Here is an 18,040-nt window from a genome sequence, read left to right on the forward strand (position 1 = left end):
GTTCTACTTTTACTATAAACCCATTCAGTGCTGTGACTGCAATCAATGTTTGTCAAACCCCAGTTCAATTAGGAAGCTGCGGTTACTGTCTCTTTAAAGGAGCAGCAAGCTTAATAACTTATGTGAATGATCCAGGAGGAGGTAGGACATTGCGGGGAGCTTGAGAGTCAGTTTGTTCCCTGCAAGCCAAGGTTTGGATGGGCAGAGTCCTGAAGAGTTTGCTGGCAAGGCAGATGTGTGTTGGGGAGGGTCCCAGAGCCCAGGGACCAGCCCAAACTTGAACATCTGCACTGCAGTCTTATAGCCCGGCAGTCTGAGCTGCACAAAGCCAAGTCAGTTGACCTGGGCCAGCTGCAGCTGTGCTGTGGGTCTTTTATCACAGTGTAGACGTACCCAGTAACTCGGGAACCTCAGCAGATTGTCACATTGGCAGTGGTTTGGGGGAAATCCGGGACTGGGAGGGTGTTGAGGTCACCCTGCAAAAGGTTCATGGGCAGTGGAGGCCAGGGAGTCACCTGCATGCTTGTATACTGGCTGTTGGTGTTGGGACTCTAAGCCACACCAGGATAGTACCTTAAGGCACCCAGAGTTACATGGGAAGCACAACCCCTTCCTGGTCTGGGTTGACGCCCCAAAACATCAGAGCTGCATCCTGTTTGCTTTGCTTGCAAGTGGTCCACTTGAAGTCAAGCGCTGTAGAAAACTTTGAACATTGTTACAAAAGGGAAAAAACCTCCAACTTTAGGGCTCGATTGAAGTTTTAGTGAGGAACAGCATGTGGCTGCATCTCCCCAGGGCAGCCCCGGGCATTAGTTGTGCCTCTTCTCTATGTGGTATTTGTATAGCATCTATCTGCTTGATTATGGATCAGGGTTGTTTTTCAGCCAGGATTTCCCCAGTATGTAGTCCTGGACAAATACTTTCTGCAGTAGTTCACAGGAAACAGCTAAGCACTGTGTGATTGTCTTTCTCTGCCCGCAGTATATTCCTATGCCGGTGCTATATGGAGTCTTTCTCTACATGGGAGTTGCCTCTCTGAATGGCATTCAGGTAAGAGTTTAATCTGTGCTATTGCACTTTTTCTCTTGATGTGCTGCTACCATATTCCCAGTCGTCATCTTTGTTCTCCTCATCTATTTACGCCTGTTTGATAAAACTGAATAATCTATTGATCTTACTAATGAGTTGGCTGCAGTGGAAACTGAATGGACCTGTGTGCAACACCCCATATAGCTAAGAGCGGAATTAGGACCTTCCAATTGCTAGAAAGAGAGAGATCTGTAGCCAAGGAGGGACTCGGAGCACTAAGAGTAAAGGGGACACACTTCTTGGGACCTCTGTCTGCCTTGGGTTTGTTACTGTGGCCCAGCAGCCTCATATCTGAGCACTTTTCACTTAAAGAAGGCTGGCAATACACGGTGAATTTCAGGGTGTCTCTCAGTCTCCACCCTTTCTGAGTTACAGAAAGCTCTGCGTGGGGGACAGGGAGAAGGCAATGGCTGATGCTATAAATGTCGTTCTGCTTGTGGTGGAAAAGTTTTAACAAATCCCTCTTCCCTTCCACCACATCATCCACCCTTCCCTGTCAGCGGCAGACATGCTTTGCATTGGGAAACTGACACAGAACCGTGAGCCCGAGTGGAGGTCCTAGGCGGTTCGGGAGATTGATTCCCCCAGATGCATGGTTTTTTGGCTGGCTGATTAAGGGTTGTTCCTGGAAGGGAGAGGCTGAAATGTAATCAGACCATACTTGAAATTACTGAAACGTTGAGGTTGTAAAGAGCCTTTGGCTCAGCACCAAGGATTGGCCATGCTCCCATCATTCTGTGAGCACTGCTGGGTTTAGCTGGTTATGGAGTCACGGATACGGCAAAACCCTCCATGGGAATCAGGCCCACTTGCTTCACTGTGAGCGTTGCAGGGTTGGCCCCTGTCATCCAGATATTTCATCTGATCTCAGTAATCCCCAGGTATCATTAACGCCATCTGAACGCAAACGTTTCAGCTCTTGTGATGCTCGCATATTGCAGTGATGAAGGGTGGGTGAGATCAGCTGGGGAAGTTGGACAGGAGCTGCGCTCCGGATATATGATATACAGCAATTTCTTAAATGGTAACCAGGATTTTTTGACATCCAATTCATGTTAACCTAAAGGATAATTTCAGTTTAAACGTAGCGTGTCAGAGTTTATCCCTTGTGTAATGTCACTGGCTGTAATGGAGTTACTGGGAAGGAATTTGACCCATTGAGTCTTAAGTACTTGTTTTGTTTGTTTGTTTGTGTTTTGAAATGGAGGTTAAAGCTATATTTAAGCTAAAATTAGGCTCCAGGTTAATATGGTCTGAACTTCAGAAACTATTTTAAGGCGGATGCAGTAGCTTTAGCCCCTGGGAGCATAAATCCTAACTGAAGGGTTTGTTTGTGGAAACCACAGCTGAATATTAGCAGTGTGCAAACAAGGAAAGATCATTTTCCTGGCTAATGCTTTATATGATTAGAACAGGTCCAGCTCATGCCTCCATCGGTGACCAATATCCGAGGCTTCAGAGGAAGATAATCCCCCACACACACAACTCACTTGGACATGCAGACATGCAGTGGTACATTTGGCAGGGAGGTAGACAGGGCTGGGATTCCTTCTTGGCTTCTAGCAACAATCAGTATATACCCTGAAGCATGAGGTCTAATCACATAGTCTTAACACATGTAACCACAACTGGATTGTAACGACCCTTTGTGGGGTTCTTTCCTTTCTGCCAGTTGAGAGCAAAGCGTGTAAAAGATAAAAAGAGCTGATCTAGTTCAAAGGGCCTTGTTCTGCGGGAAATTCTGTGGCCTGTGTGATTCAGGAGGTCAGACTAGATGATCCACAATGGTCCTTTCTGGCCTTGGAATCCATGAATCTGTGTGTAACAGCCTATTTGGACAGGTCTGAAGTCCTCATGCAGGCAAATCTCCCATTGGACTTGGTGGGAAATTTGCCTAATTATGGGCGAAGAAAGGACCATTCTGAGCCAAAACCTTCCACGGGTGTCTGTGCAGCTCTCTCCTCTCCAGCCAGTACAGAGCACATGACACTTGCTCATTTCAGTACCCAGCCCAGCTCAGCCTTTACTCAGGGACAGAGAATAACATGCTCTTTTTCCCTGGCAGTTCTGGGACCGCTGCAAGCTCTTCCTGATGCCAGCCAAGCACCAGCCTGACTACGTCTTCCTTCGCCATGTGCCCCTGCGGCGGATTCACCTGTTCACCCTGGTGCAAATCATCTGCCTAGCCATCCTCTGGATCCTGAAGTCCACCGTGGCGGCTATCATCTTCCCTGTGATGGTAGGGCCACCACGTTCCCTTGGGGGTTGCTTGGGACAGCTGGTGGGCAGGGTGCAGGTGCGAGCAGCTGGAATCCTCAAACAGTCCCCTCTGCCCCTTCGCCTAGGGGTAACAACCACTGGCCTTTGTCCTGGGCTTTGTCTTTATTTTTAACTAGAGACGGAAGCCTTAAGGCCGCAGGTCAGTATTTGAGTGTCAAATGCAGCTGGTCTTCCTTCTAGCTTCCTGTCCATCGCAGAGAGCAGCTCAGCCTTGCATCATGTCCTGGCGTTACAACTAAAGAGACGCGCTCGTCTGCCTGGAATGCCATGAGCACACCACGAGGTGTGACCGGCATTCACAAGTGGTCACGCTGCCTTGTCCAAAGACACAAGGCGTGAGCCTCGGGTTTGACGTACCGCGAATCCCTGGGTTCAAGTCCAAGCAGAGTTCATTCAGCCCTTCTGAGGCAGATACATTACGTTCCAGAAAGTTTCCTGTGTGGGGAGTACTTCATATGAGAACTAAGCAGCCCCGGTCCTCTCTGGGGCCTCCAAGGTTCCACAGTGCTTCCTGCCTTGGTTCCATCAGCCAGAATCTCTGTGCCCCCTTCTCTGTTCTGCACTGCTCATCCAGGCAGCTGCTGCTCTCCTGCTGTGTTTCGTTGCTGTAGCTCAATTCAGAGTCTGGCCTGTCTTCTTCACTGGAATCTTGTCGCATCTCTGAACCTACTCTGTGTGTTGGCCGTTGTTTAAATCTCTCTCCTTGTCCCCCTTAGATTTTAGCCTTAATCTTAGTGAGGAAGATGCTGGATTTAGTCTTTTCCCAACACGACCTGGCCTGGATTGATAACATCATCCCTGAGAGGGAGAAAAAGAAGGAAGACGACAAGAAGAAGAAGAAAAAAGACAACAAAGGGGAGGACGAGAGCGAGGATGAGGTGTGTCCTTGTGATTGGGAGGAAGAGCGAGGGGTTTATGATCCTTTAGTGTCATGGACGCTCAGTCCTGCTCTCCAGGGGAGGGGATTTTACCATCACTCCCTGGTGCCAGTGCTCAGATAAGTCCCTTGGGGTTCTTTCACTTGCACTACTGTTCTGTTCTGAAAAGTAGCTCTGTCAAAATGGTATTGTGAGGTTCCATGTTTATCAGCACTGCTCTGTGCCTCAGTTTCCCCATCTATAAAATGGGGAGAACAATACTGAAAGGCACTTTGAAATCTACTGATGAAAGGCATTTGATAAGAGGTAGGTATTATTATTATTATTATTATTGTCTCCTTGATTTTCAGATTCAGTGTGCTTAGTTTCCAAGTTGAGAAGTTGTGGGTGGTTTTTCATCCTGCCAACCTTTGCAACTGGAAACTGAGAGTCAAGTAGGGTCTTCCTTGCACATCTCCCAGAAATAAAACTTCTGCGAGTCACATTCTGCCCTCAGTGACACCTGTGCAGTCCTTCAGCGTAGAAACCCAGATGCAACTGATTGCAATTTAGTAAGCAATTCTGTGGATGATGCAGAAGAAGCAATATAATCCAGTTCGGCACCCCGCTTTGGGCACCCAGTGTCCCATTTGTGGCTGTCCCTCAGCACATTAAGAAAGGGTGAGGGGGAGCACTTAAATGGGGCCCCAATTCAGGGAAGCACTGGAGCATGTGCTTAAATCCTATTGACGTCAGTGGGACTTAAGCGCTGTCTTGAACAGGGGCCTAGGCAAGCAATTTAGGGATAAAGGATGATTCCAAATATGTTTTGAATGCTGTGTTCAGGTTTGGTCACCTCATCCCCAAAAGACCTAGCAACTAAGATTATTAGAAGCCTGAAGGGAAGGATTTTAGTCAGGTGGGGGAGACAAAAGGCTAGGATAATGCATTCAAAAGCAACACACTTAAAATGAATAGAAGGACATGCTTTGTTAATGCAACACATAATTAACTTGTGGAACTCACCTCTGCAGGGTAGTATTGAAGCAACTGTCTTAGTACGAGTCAAAGGAATAGGCATTTATATGACTAAAAGTAGCAATGACAATTGGACTAGCTGAGGTAAAGGTTACCAGGGCCATTAGGGCTTATGCTTTTGGACATAAACTGATCACTAAGCTCCTTGAGTTTTTTGTTAAGTGTCTGAGTAATATGTTATAGACACGTCAGAACTTTACAAACTCCATGATTTATTTCCCCATTGATTCTACCTGTGTCTCCCTTTGCAGTTTGAATTGGATACAATGGTTCTCTTCACTGTCTGTCTTAAACTGATGCATAGCATTCGCTGTTAGAGCTGCCACATTTGCCCCCCAGAGCTGGCTGTATTTTAGTGGAGGGTGACTTCTGTGTCGGAGGCTCTCATTTATCCAAATACCTCTGACCCAGAAATCCTGCTTATTCTAATCTTAGTTATATTCCCCTGATGTGAATTATTTACCAAGTAATTTAACCCTCTTAGTCAACCCCCTTGTTTAGCCAGATGTTTCTGATGTTCCCAGAACATTTCAGGTAAATGGCTTTTACTGTAATTTATGAAGACCTGTGAGATCCTTTAGCAAGAAAGGTGTGTTAGAAATGTAAGCTACTGTTATGGGCAGGCACATGTTAACCTGATTCATGTTAATTGGTGTTACTGATACTGATCTTTCCACCATGCAAATAGATACAGAGACATCTGGGATGGGGTTTTCAATGGGAACTCCAATCCCTTAGACTCCTCTGACAATCCTGGACTTCTGCCATATGTATGAAGATAATTCATTTAATGCTGCAGGGCATCTGTATTTTCATCAGCATGAGTATGTTTTCAGGCATGCTGAACCCAAAGGTGTCTGTATAAATCAATGTATTCACTGGCTCTTACCACTTTTTTCCCCAGCCTCAGTTCCCAACTCCCTCAGTTATAAAGATCCCAATGGAACCCGTCCAATCAGATCCCCAAAACGGTATCCATTGCATTTCCAGTAAGTAAAGTGCCTAGATTCTGTCTCGTGTTATTACCATTTACTAACCCTCAACAACTTGGTCTGTTTTGTGCCTAATCAAACTAACCCACTGCAGGTGCTTGGCTTGGTTCGAAGCTCTAGGTATGTGTAGAGCAGAGATTCGCAGACAGACTTGAGGAAAAGAGAACGCACACATGTTCACACACATGGATCTTCCAGCTGCTTTTTAGAACTGAACTTGGTTTAAAAATTGTTTGGCTGCCTGAAAATTCCACATTCTGGCCTAGGAAGGCCAGAAACCTCTCACAAGAACCTGTTCCTCTGGGGTTACCAGCCCACAGGCGGATCAAGAACTAGGAAATCTGTAGTACTAATCCTGGCTTTGCTACGGACATACTTCATGCCCTTGGGCAAATCACTTTAAGCCATTTGATACCATAGTGATGGGTGGATTTATCAGAACCCGGATAGAGAATGAACCCTCTCATGCCTATTTCCCCATATGCAAATATATGGAGGATAAAGCTTTAGCTACCACGCAGGGAGGGGTGAGGATCTGTTAGGTAATGCGTGTTGAGTGCATTTGTAAAGTGGAAATGCTGCTCGTTGTTAAAGATTCAAAAATGCCAGATGGTTTGGGATTCCGGAGACCTGGATTCTGTTCTCAGCTTTGTCCCTGCCTCCCCGTGTGACCTTGGGCAAGGGCCTGGCAGCCAAAGGGATCTCTGATTTTGGCTGCCTAATTTCAGGCACTTTGGACGTAGTTTTCAGGGGTTCTGAGCTCTGTTGGAGCTGCAGGTGCTCAGCACCTGAAATGACAAGTCTCTTTTGGGAAACATTGACTCCTTCTTCTCTGGGCCTCTGCCATCACAGCGTCATACAGGAAACAGTGATGGTACAACCAAAGCTGCATTTGTTCATGATAGACACTGGATTCATATGCATTTGCTTGGGGAGGGGGCCGGGAGCTTTGTTGGACTCAAGTGAATCCCTTGCATTCTTGAAAGACAGCTGCGCTAATAGCCCTTCCTTTCTGTCATCTTTCCTGCCCCAGGCTACAGCAAGTCCTTCAGTAAAACCTCATCCTGGTAAGGGGGCCGGGGTATCTGGAGTGTGCTTTTTTTCTTGGGGAGCCTGGTGGAGAAGGTTCTCCATTTTGGCTCCACTCCAAGAGTCTGAAAGGTCCAACCTCAGCAATGCTGATAACTGCATCCGTCTGTCTTGTATGCGAGTGGGCTGGAGGCACAGCACATGCATCCAGTTACTAGCAGTGCCCGTAATGGGAATTTGCAGCTCAGCTGCCACGCGAGGGGAAGGGCTAGGCCAAAATTCAATGAGCTGGATTCCGCAGTGGAGTCTGAAGAGTTAAAGCTAGTGTAATTTACTGTGTGGTCTCCTCGGTGTTTGATCTACACCGTCTTTGATTCATCCTCTTAGAATCCCTCCGGCACAGTGAGCAAAATCCAGATGTGGTGTTGTCTAGGGCAGCAGTTCCCAAACTGCGGGTCATGACCCCAAGTGGGGTCGCTTCATCAGCAGATGCGGTCATGGCAATCCCAAGTGTGCAAAGGACACCATTTTATAAAATGGCCTCCTCCGCACAGTGTGACCTCACATGCACCGTATGCACAAGGTCACCTCAGACGGGGGAAGCTATTTTGCTCTACAAAATGGCGCCCTCCATGCAGCATGACCTCGCACGCACCATATGTGTGTGAGGTCATGCAGTCCAGAGGACGCCATTTTGTAAAGCAAAATGGCATCCTCCTTGCGGCATGATCTTGCATGTACAATGTGTGTGAGGTCACACTGCAGGGAGGACACCATTTTTAAATGGCAACTTCCATGCTGTCTGGGGTAGTGGGAAACACCACATCTGAAAATGGGGTCATGCAGGGAAAATGTTTGGGAACTGTCACATTATCCACAAACATGTCTGAGTATATGAGTCTAAACTGCTGTAGGTTGGGCACTGAGGGGCACACCGACTTAAAATTCAGTGACTATCCTGCCTGGGGCCCCTCGTGTCCATCTGATCCACCTTTTCCCATGAGATTCCTCTGCCGTCAGCCATGTGAGGACTGAATTTCTTAGAACCGAACAGTTGTTCCACACCATGGTATCCTGGCACAGGAGCTGTCCCGGCTTTTGTCGAGATATTGGGGGAAAGGCCTTTACTTCTCCTGGAAGAGGCACAAATGGTCTGCGTGTCACATCGAGTTCTCGGTAGCCCTCGCTGTCCTTGTTTATGGTTCCTTCTCTCTTTCCTCGTGGTCACTCTATGGGACAATCTCCTAGGGGTTTTCAGAGGGACTAAAGTACTTAAGCACACCACTCCCAGTGGGATTTGGGCACCTGTTTGCCTTAAGCTGCTTTGAAAATCCTAACCATAAAGTTTCATCCTCTGCGGAAGGTGAATTTGGATTTCCCATTCCCTGCAACTAATGCCGACTCCAGGGTTTATCCAAATGGCACTCCATTTATGGCTTCCGATTCCTATATAGATGGAGCTTCAGGATGTGTTTTGTCACTGTAAATAGTCCTGCAAGGAGTAGTCCCCCAAACCCGTTCTCCAAGGATGAAACTCCTTTCAGTATCAATCCTCTGATCCATTATCCTTCGAGTGTCACCGAGGCAATAGGCCACCATTTTTGTTGTAAGCCTTGTAGAGACCAATTCTACTGATCAGTGGATTGGCGATAGGATACAGGGCCTTTCAGCTCGTCAGAGGACAGGTTTGACTCCAGCCTGGCTAGATGGTGATATAAAGTTGATATCATCTGAGGGGTGTTTTGTTGCTTATGAGAGAGAAGTTCAGAGTCTCATTTCTGTTCCCTGTGTCTAGATGCCAGCATCATCTTTGACACTAGCTAGCACCCTTACTGGCAATTTCAGCAGGAAGGCCAGCCATTGAATTGCACCGTGCGCATTCAATGTCTCTTCCCTTTTGTCTGATAAACATGCCTTTCCTTTGCGGTTCTTCATCAAAGGGATCCCCGCAGCCCTGAACTTGGGAGCAGTTTGCATCTGGATTGAGCTGCCGAACCTCAGGCCTACAGAGTGTGAAGTTTGTGGTTAGCTGGTGGACTTATTTTTCCTGTTTGTGGGAAAACCAATGCAAATGTTTTTAACAGAATCCTGCTTCCATTGCCGAGGGGGAGAGTTTTGCCATGGATTTCAATAGGATCAAGACTGGTCCCCAAAGAATAAGCTCTTAAGTGATTTAGGAGGCTAACTCCCATTGACTCGCAATACAATTGAGGCTCCCAACTACAAAGGCACTTTTGAAAATTGTTCCATTTGACCCTACATTTAGTCATTCACAGAAATTTTCACTTTTTCTCTAGTTTTTTGTGTTTGTTATTTTTGTACTCCCGGTTCACAATTTTCAAAGCTGGGTGCCTCGAGAGGTCCCTGAATCCATGTTTTGCCACCTAAATAAAAGCGGCTGGACTTTCAGAGTTTCTGAGCACCCACAAATCCCACTGAAATCCCTGGGTGCTAGAGGCGCTCAGCAAAATTTAGGCAAAATTTAGGCAATATTTAGGCACCTAACTTTAGGCTCCCATGCTCAAAAATGTTGGTCTAGAAATTTAAACGCAAAACCTAGTCAGGTGAATCAGGAACCAAAGACCTCATGAGAGCTAAAAGCAGCAGATCTCTGAATTCAGGTCTTCCTTTTTATTTCGTCAAATAGGGAATGATTTCCAAAGACACAATTGGGAGTTAGGCACCTAAACTTTCACGGGAGAGTTGGATGCTTAGCTCCTATTTGTGCTTTTTACACTTCCTCCCCTTAGTTGACACGTTCATTTAAAAATACAGTCTTTTCCATTCTTTTTTTTTTCCTCCCACCAATTAGTGGATGGAGAGAGATGACCGTGCAAGTTCACTGAACTTTATGGTTGAGGTGTCAGGGCTGATTCCTTGATGCCACCAGCTGTGGAGTGGAGCATGAGCCTTTTTCCTCTAAATGGGATGGTGTTGGGGGATTTCTCTTTTTTTTAATTTTTTGGTTCCTTCCTCACCCTGAAACGGTTTCATATGCAATCTGTGTTTCCCTCCAGGAAAGAGGTCCTCCAGCTGGAGCTTTGCGTTCTGATTCCTCTCCTAACGGTTCAGACCTGGATCGCAGGTAAATGACATTTAACAGGCTCATCATCCCTCCCCAGTTAGAACCCCCACCCAAAACTCGGCGGAGTCTGACACCTCCGTGGTGTGTGAACACCAAACAAGGAGAGGAATTAGTTAAGGCAACAGGAGAGTGTATAGTTAGGAGCGATGGGATGAAGGGAAGGGAAGGAAAATTCAGGCTGATCAGGAGGACGAATCGTTCTAACCGAGGCTCTGTACGTGAAATTCACCCTTTGTGGAAGGGGGCCAGCACAAGAGCTTATGGGCCACTTACTTGGCAAGGGTTTAAATGGTGCGGGGAAGGCCTGTGCTTGCCTTCTGCAAAGCACGATTTATGAGCGTGTCTCCGTTGCAATCATGGTGTGACTGCAGCTCGTGCAGACATCCCCGAGCTAACTTGACTACGGGTGCAGTGAAGTAGCAGCAGCCTGGGCTGCACAAGCCCATCTGGAATCCTGGAAAACTCCGGCGGCCAGCCCACGCTGAAGCCAGTGTTGTTGCAGCTCCGTTGCTCTAGTACACGGCCTGCAATGACACCCCTGTTGCTGTGTGGACATCCCTGAAAGGGTATAAATATTCTCCCAAGGGCAGTGGTGTCATCCCATTGCTTGGAAGATTGAGAACAAAGCTAGATAAAAGCACTGTCGAACTTGCTGTAGGAAGTCCTGCATTGGCATGGGGATTAGGCCACAAAACAGACGGTCTTTAAAGATCTATGATTCTTTCCAAGCTCTTCTACTGTGGGGCCCATACCGTGCCTGATGGTGTTTGAATGAGCCAACGAGCTGTTACAGTCTGTTGGAGAAATGATGTCTGAGTTCAGTGAGCGACTTAGATGTGTGTGTGTCTGTAAATAACATCTGTTGGTAATCAGGAGGAGGAAATTGAAGACTCTGGGTCCCCTGTATCATCCCATCACTTGTAATCAGACCAAGTGTATGATGCAAACTGACAGAAGCCAAAGTGGAAGTTGACCCTATCACTGGTTCAAATTCAGAGCAGGTGGTTGCTACCTGTTGGCTCCGCGGTGCCTGTATGGGGAGCGGAGCTGGGAGCTCCCTCCGTCTAATTTCTAAGATGTCCACGGCAGGAAAACTGTCAACAGAATTGGCATGAACTGGCCCCTCTCTTGCCTAGCGAGTCCATCCATTGCAGAGTGAGAAAAGCTTTTCAGTGATATACCTGTTCTGCAGATAATGAGGGCTTTAGCCTCCAGGGCTGTGGCCTGACCCTTGACCTGCACACCAGCCTGTTTTCATTTTTTTGGCCCCTATGATCTGTTGATTTCTACGTTCCCTTCCTCAGTGAAGGGGGCAGAGCGTTGATGGACTCTGCTCACCAGTCCCGGTTATCAAATACACTGGCATGTACCCACCAGCATGAATTCATGATGCCCACAAAGAAACCAGAGACTGATGTTCCTGTGCGTACTGCATTTGTAGTACCGGCTGTCAGGATCTTCTTTCTCTGCACAGGGCTTTGCAAAGCTTTCCCATTCCCATAGGTAATGTGATATATTGGCTGTCATGGTTTATGGAAATGGATTTGGGGAGCTCATTTTGGGAAAGCCGTAAGTGTTGCGTGTGTTGTGTCTTGCCTAATTGCCTGGCTTGCCATAGCACTAGAGCTAGGCTATTAGGGGATAGCTCAGCCAGTCCTGGCTGGTTGTTGTATTAGTTCAATAAAGATGCTCCCTGTGTTGCATCTCTCTGTGACCTGTGCTGGTTTATCTCTCTGAATACAAGCAATTAAAAGGAATTCAACAGCACAGTAAGGTACTTGACTGAGTAACCTGTGCCCCACTTTGAATTCATGGGATTGTCAACCTTCCGGTGGTTGTGTCTCCTCCTTCCCTCTTCTCCTGTCTTTCTCCTTATTCACATGAAGGTTTTGACCCTGGTATTGAAGCCCCTTCACATTAGAGCACCTTCGTCTACATGATGGCAGTACTGCCAGCCCCAGGCATTTGAAATCATGAATTAGGCTTGAAAATCATGAGTTTTTTAAAAATAATTTGGGGTTTGTTTTTCATTCTGCTTTTGGAGTCTTTAGGGTTCATATTTTCTTGCTTTTCTCCTCAGCCGTGAGCGCTAGAAGCCGACTCTCTATTTTTAATGAAAGCTGAACTTCTCACCTACTCCCGAGAGTTGAAACACTGAAATAGGGAGAAATGGGCCTGAGCTGCAACATTTAGGTCCAGATCCCCCAACGTTCACATCCAGGGTTTTGGTTGGGTCTACAATAAATATGGAGGGCCATTCCCAGAATTTGGCTCTGCACTTCCCCAGGACTGTTTTGCCCTGGTGCAGGTGCTGACTGGCTGGGTCACAGGCCAAGATGCCCAGCAAGCATTAGATACAGTGATCATGCAAGAGTGTAAACTGAACAGTCGATTCCTAGAGTCTGAAATCTCTAGCACTCCAAAGCTAGTACACCCCCTGTAGTGCGCTGGTCAGCTGGCATTCCCAGACGTACAGTCAGGGTGTATAGCATGAGTTTCTAGGGCTAGTGATTCAAGAGAGATTGTACCATGAAATGTTTACTGATGCCTTGGCCTTTTTTTTTTTTTTTTTTGGTCTAATTCATTTGCCAGCCAGGATAGGATGCTTTCAGCATTCATGCCTCCCCTGGTGTCTGGGGTTTTGGTTTGGGTTTAGTTCTAGTAGTGTAATCTGGTTCGTGTGCACATGCCTAGTTGACATTATGAGACCCCAATGAGACTCGTTTCTAGTATCTCCGGTTCACCTGTGCCCTTGTCTAAATGCTGAGGTTTTGTTCACCTTGGTAAAATTTTGCCAGCCAATGAGATTTACATTGTTTGATTGTTCTAGTGCATACGAAAGCTTAAAGCTTGTTGGTCTAGGGTGGAGTTTCAAAGGTAGCTACGTGATTTAGGAGCACAAGCCCCATTGACCGTAGCCTCATGACGCCTTAGTCCTGTACTTGCCTGTCTTTGAGGTATGTTGTGAAAAATAGGCCAAAATTTTCAGAGGTGCCCAATAATTTTGGAAGCCTTCATTTTTGGGTCCCAATGTGAGACACATAGGACTTGATTGACAGAGGGGCTGAGCACTATTCTTACATGAGGAAATGTCTTCCTAGGCCTGATTCATAATCAGCCGGTGCCCTATTGTAAAAGAATCAGTAGCCCTTGAAATGCTAATCATATTTTGTTTCACATCAGGCGTGTATATCATTTTTTAACACCTTGCTACATTATATGTTAGTCATACCCTGCAGCTGTGAGTTCCACAGATTAAGTGTGAAAAAACATGGGGAAAGCATTTCTTTCCTACTTATTAGGTTTCTATCCTTTTATTCTGCCTCCCGAGCTCAGAAAACATGGTGCAACTGAGGGGGTGTTTTGGAAAAGATTCGAACATGAAGAACTGGGAAGTCCTTAGATCTAGTCCCACCTTTGACACTGGCTGCCTATAGCTTTGGACAAGTTCTTTGTGGCTCATTTTCCCCATCTGTATAGCGAGGATCTTTTGGGGAAACCTGGATCCAGATGTCAGACTATGCAGCCATCTCTCCTGCCGATAATACCTACCTATCTCGGGGGGTCTTGAGAGGATTCGTTAAGGTTTATAAAGTACTTAAAAGAGGAAAAGGCCCACATAATTTTTCTTAGAGCTCTCCCCTAACCCTATTAGATAAAGGCTTTGTGGCCTTAATCCAGCCTCACGGTTTGTAACCCCTTTTTTTGCCTGCCTCTGTTCCAGTATTACGCTTCACCTGAAGATTTCCTGCCCGTCGTCTCCTGCGTTTAACTACTCCCGAAACCCTCTCTGCGCCGTGCCCCAGGTGAAGATAGAGATGGAGTCGGACTATGAAGACAGTGACACGGAAAAGCACCCTCGGGACATGGGCAGCGAGACCACACTATAGTCCCCCACGGCCCTTCCTTTGTGATAAATAAGAGAATTGGGCATATATTTCTATGTGACGGACTGAGGAGATCATTGGTCCCCAGGACCCATTTCTCCATTAGCTTTTACCACAGTAAATTAGAACTGCTGTGGACTTCCACCCTCTTCAGTTGGGCCAAGAAACCACCTCCAGCTTCAGAGCAATGCTAGGAACGTGGAAAGAGTACGTTAGGACTCCAGCTCCCGCAGTAATAGGGGACATCAGACACTGGGCTGTTGCTGCTAATTGAATGAAGAAGCTGAAGATAGCAGGGCCACTTTCATTCAGCATTTGGACACTGACATCACCGGCTTTGGAGGGTCAAGCCCTTTCCAGTGCAAGCTTCAACGCCACAGTTCTCTTGTCGTCCGTGTCCCTGTTAGCATTAGTTTTCCAAGGAGGCATTCGCAGATAAGATGACCACCACCCTCCCCAACGCTTTATTCAATGCCTGAGCAGTAACCTGTGACATTCCACTTGGAGGGGGAAGATTTCAGGGCTGTAGACTGCCATTTATTGCATCTTGTTTTATACACTGTATGCAGCAAATAATGCAACCCCCAAAAAAGCATACAAAGCAGAGGTAAGAAAAATTCCCTGTTTGGGAAGTTACTGAATGTTTAGAACCAAGGAAAGAGTTTAAAAGGAGAAAGGTTCCCTGGCTGCTGCTTAACAATACAGCAAGAGCCCTTTAAAACTGTTTCTGTCCTGCAGGAAGGGAGTGTGTGTTTTCTGTAGGAACTCTGTTACCTAGTGGAATTCACCCTCTGGAGGCAGGAGCAATTCTAAAGGGTCAGGATTGTAAGAATCTAAATTTAGTCACATCCCCCACACTCTCATGCTAACCTCTCTCTGCTGAAAATTGTAATTATACTGTTATATGCAGACTTGGTCCGTGTAACGCCTATTTTCAGTGGAGAAATTGGTAAGAAGTCGACACGCACAAACCAACCATTGTCCAGGCCAGTCAGATTGAAACAATTTATAATTGTTCACTGTAGCCCAGCAAAAACCATAGAAGCTGGCCCCACCCAGGTCAGCTGCTATACTGGAAAGTCGTGGTGTAACCATTACAGGTACAATGGCAATAACCTGCTAGCCTTTATCTTGCAGCGGGAGAGCATGTTCTACCCCAGCAACAGTCTCCCTCGAAAGGACACGCCAATACTTTTGCAACATACAAAATAACTGTTCGGAAGGTAAGAAGCACTTATGGGCTGTGAAATGTTGGGTTAATCCCAGAGTTAGAGATCTATCTGCTCTAATCCATTCCTTTCCAGCACAGGTGTTACCTAAAGAATAGTGGAGACATTCAGAGCCAGCAGGATTTTTCTGATACATGCCAGAGCCAGCTAGATTGCAGCCCTTCCTGCTCTGCAAGCGCACGGTCCTTCCACTTGAGCTAAAGGGTGAGTCGCTGTTAAAACCAGCCCTCTGACACCTGATGATTCCATGCATTAGTCATTTAGTGGCAACAACAGTCCTGCTGGAAAGTGACTTACAGGCCCTTGTCAGTTTCCAACTTGCTTTAAACATTAATGCCTCAAAAAAAATAATTAGAATAAATGGGTTTATTGAAGTGAATCTGAGAGATTGAATTGCTCCTCTGATGTGCTGAAAAGCAGTAGTGACTTTGGGGCTCCAGGCAGCTCAGTTAACTGTGGGGATTAGATTCCATAATTTGAGTGAAAGGAAAATGTCCACCACTAAGCATCAATGTAAGTGAAAAGTAGGATCCTGACTGTATTTTAGCTAACTATACTCAAACCCTGCCTAAAAGGAGCAGTGATAAACACACACCAGAGTATTTGTGCCAGTTTTAATTAATCAAACCAACCGATTTATTCAGGGGAAGAAGTGGTTCTTCCCTTTTAAGGCTACTGGGCTCAGAAAGTTTTCAACCCCAACTTTTAGTGCAACAACTCCACACCAGTCTCATTTTTTGGTTGAGTGACTTGAAACATGTTCATAGTTTTTTCTTAGCTGTCAAATTATGTGCAGCCTTTGGCAATAGTCCCTTGCCTCTTGGGTGCTGGTTACTGATAAGCAATGGCTTCCTTTTTTTTTTTTTTTTAGGAGACTGTTGATTTTCAGTCCCCCTTTGCATTCAAAAAAAAAAAAAAAAAAATTAACAGGCAGGAAATTTAGGTCTAAAATCAGCTCAGTTACGGGTATGTAAATACAGATAACCTGTCTGTATTTGCATCCAGATTTTGGTTCATAGCACTTTAGATTGTATCTTTATACATACACCTCAGCCCTTGAATCCAGGCATCTTCCTTATGGTCTCCTTTGCCAACCATTTCCACAGCTGGCAAACATGGCTCTTGCACATAACTGCCTGATGGTGTGAGCCTGCTTTACCGCCTGGTGAACTGACTTTTAGAAGTCTGTTTCCAGATAAGAGTTTGCTCTGGGTGGCCTGGTACTATTTAATCCTTTCAAAACCGGCCCCTGGATACTGTTTGGAAAGTCCTGGAAAGGGTAATATGTTGCTCTACTTATCCATCCAATGTTGCACTTTTAGAAAGGAAAGCAGCAGAAGTTCCTTGGGATTAATTTGCCTTGAGGGATTTGTTGAATAAAACTGGAACTTTTTTCAGATAGGAAAAAAATGCACTTTTAAAGTAAGTTCAGAAAGACATGGGAAAAAAATAGGCCCACACAGATTGCTGCAGAGACAAATCCCTCAGTACTATGTTATATATTCCACTTACATATATTTGCAGGCTTCAACTTTGTCAAACAGGACTCTTTCTCCTAAAAAATGTCCACTCTACAGGGGTTTCTGGAATGTGGGTTAAATATTGCAACTGGTTTGAACCTTAGAATGAAACAGAGGCTGGTTCTTTATAAAGAAAAGTCAAAAGAAAACTTGAATTCAGTTTCCTATTTATAGTATCTTTTAGTTTGAACACCCAACAACTTTTTTGAATGTGATGAGATTAATAAAACACTATTAGTCCCGTTGACACTTAAGTGACAGCAACTTAATTCCTATGTTAATGTAAAACTCTTTGAATTTGAAAGGGGTTCTGTATATTTTCTAGTTTATTTTGTACCAGTCTTGTCTGTGGTAGCTCAGCATGATAGGCTTACAATCTTAATTGTTTTTAAAAAGGTTAATCTACTTTATGCACTACTTCCACTCAATTTTAATGCACAAAGCAAACTGAAAAAAGCTTTGACAACTCAGCTAAGTGCTCTACGTAGCATAAGAATATGCTTGACTTTTAAATCAAGGAACTCTAAAGTACCCTGTTTTAATTAAATTATGTCCATGCAGTTTTCAATGTCACATGGTGTTTACACATTTTTGTATATATGCAAAGTGATTTGATAAGTAACAGACTTGTAGCTTACTTAGCTACTAATACAGTAGCTATTTTATATTTCATAAACAGTCCAATAAATCTCATTGAATTCTCTTCATTGTATAGTATGTTCATGATAAACCTGTCTCTTAACTGCCAGGCTTTCACTCAAAGCAGTTTGTTGTGGAGGGATGCAGTTTTGGCAGGATCACTCTGTTTAGCAGACAAGGTGGTGAAATGCAGGTAACACTTGCTTACCTCTGACTCATGGTGTTCTTGGATCTAGCAGCATAAGGTGTAGTGAGACTAGCTTTCAGTTGTGGGAGGCACTCAAGCTAGCAGCAGGTATGGCAGCAAATGTTTTTTGCTCACACTGAAGGTCAGATTTGGAAGCAGATTTTATTTTCAACTACTTTCCAGGGCAGGTATGTTTCTTCTGAAAGCT

General features: G+C 45.5%; 1 protein-coding gene across 1 annotated transcript in view; it reads left to right on the top strand.

Moving 5' to 3' along the window:
- The window catches only part of SLC4A5 (solute carrier family 4 member 5), an 83,850-nt gene extending 69,273 nt beyond the window's left edge, over positions 1-14,577 (top strand). The window contains exons 20-25 of the mRNA XM_067532322.1: positions 982-1,050; positions 3,155-3,328; positions 4,086-4,247; positions 6,169-6,253; positions 10,303-10,370; positions 14,095-14,577. Of these exons, the coding sequence (XP_067388423.1) occupies positions 982-1,050; positions 3,155-3,328; positions 4,086-4,247; positions 6,169-6,253; positions 10,303-10,337 (525 nt within the window). The 3' untranslated portion in view covers positions 10,338-10,370; positions 14,095-14,577. The remainder of the gene's footprint in view (positions 1-981; positions 1,051-3,154; positions 3,329-4,085; positions 4,248-6,168; positions 6,254-10,302; positions 10,371-14,094) is intronic.
- The last annotated feature ends 3,463 nt before the right edge of the window (positions 14,578-18,040 follow it).

The sequence above is a fragment of the Emydura macquarii genome, unplaced genomic scaffold, assembly GCF_026122565.2.
Source record: "Emydura macquarii macquarii isolate MOO-44397 ecotype Brisbane River unplaced genomic scaffold, CSIRO-AGI_Emac_v2 contig_3257, whole genome shotgun sequence".
NCBI lineage: Eukaryota > Metazoa > Chordata > Testudines > Chelidae > Emydura > Emydura macquarii.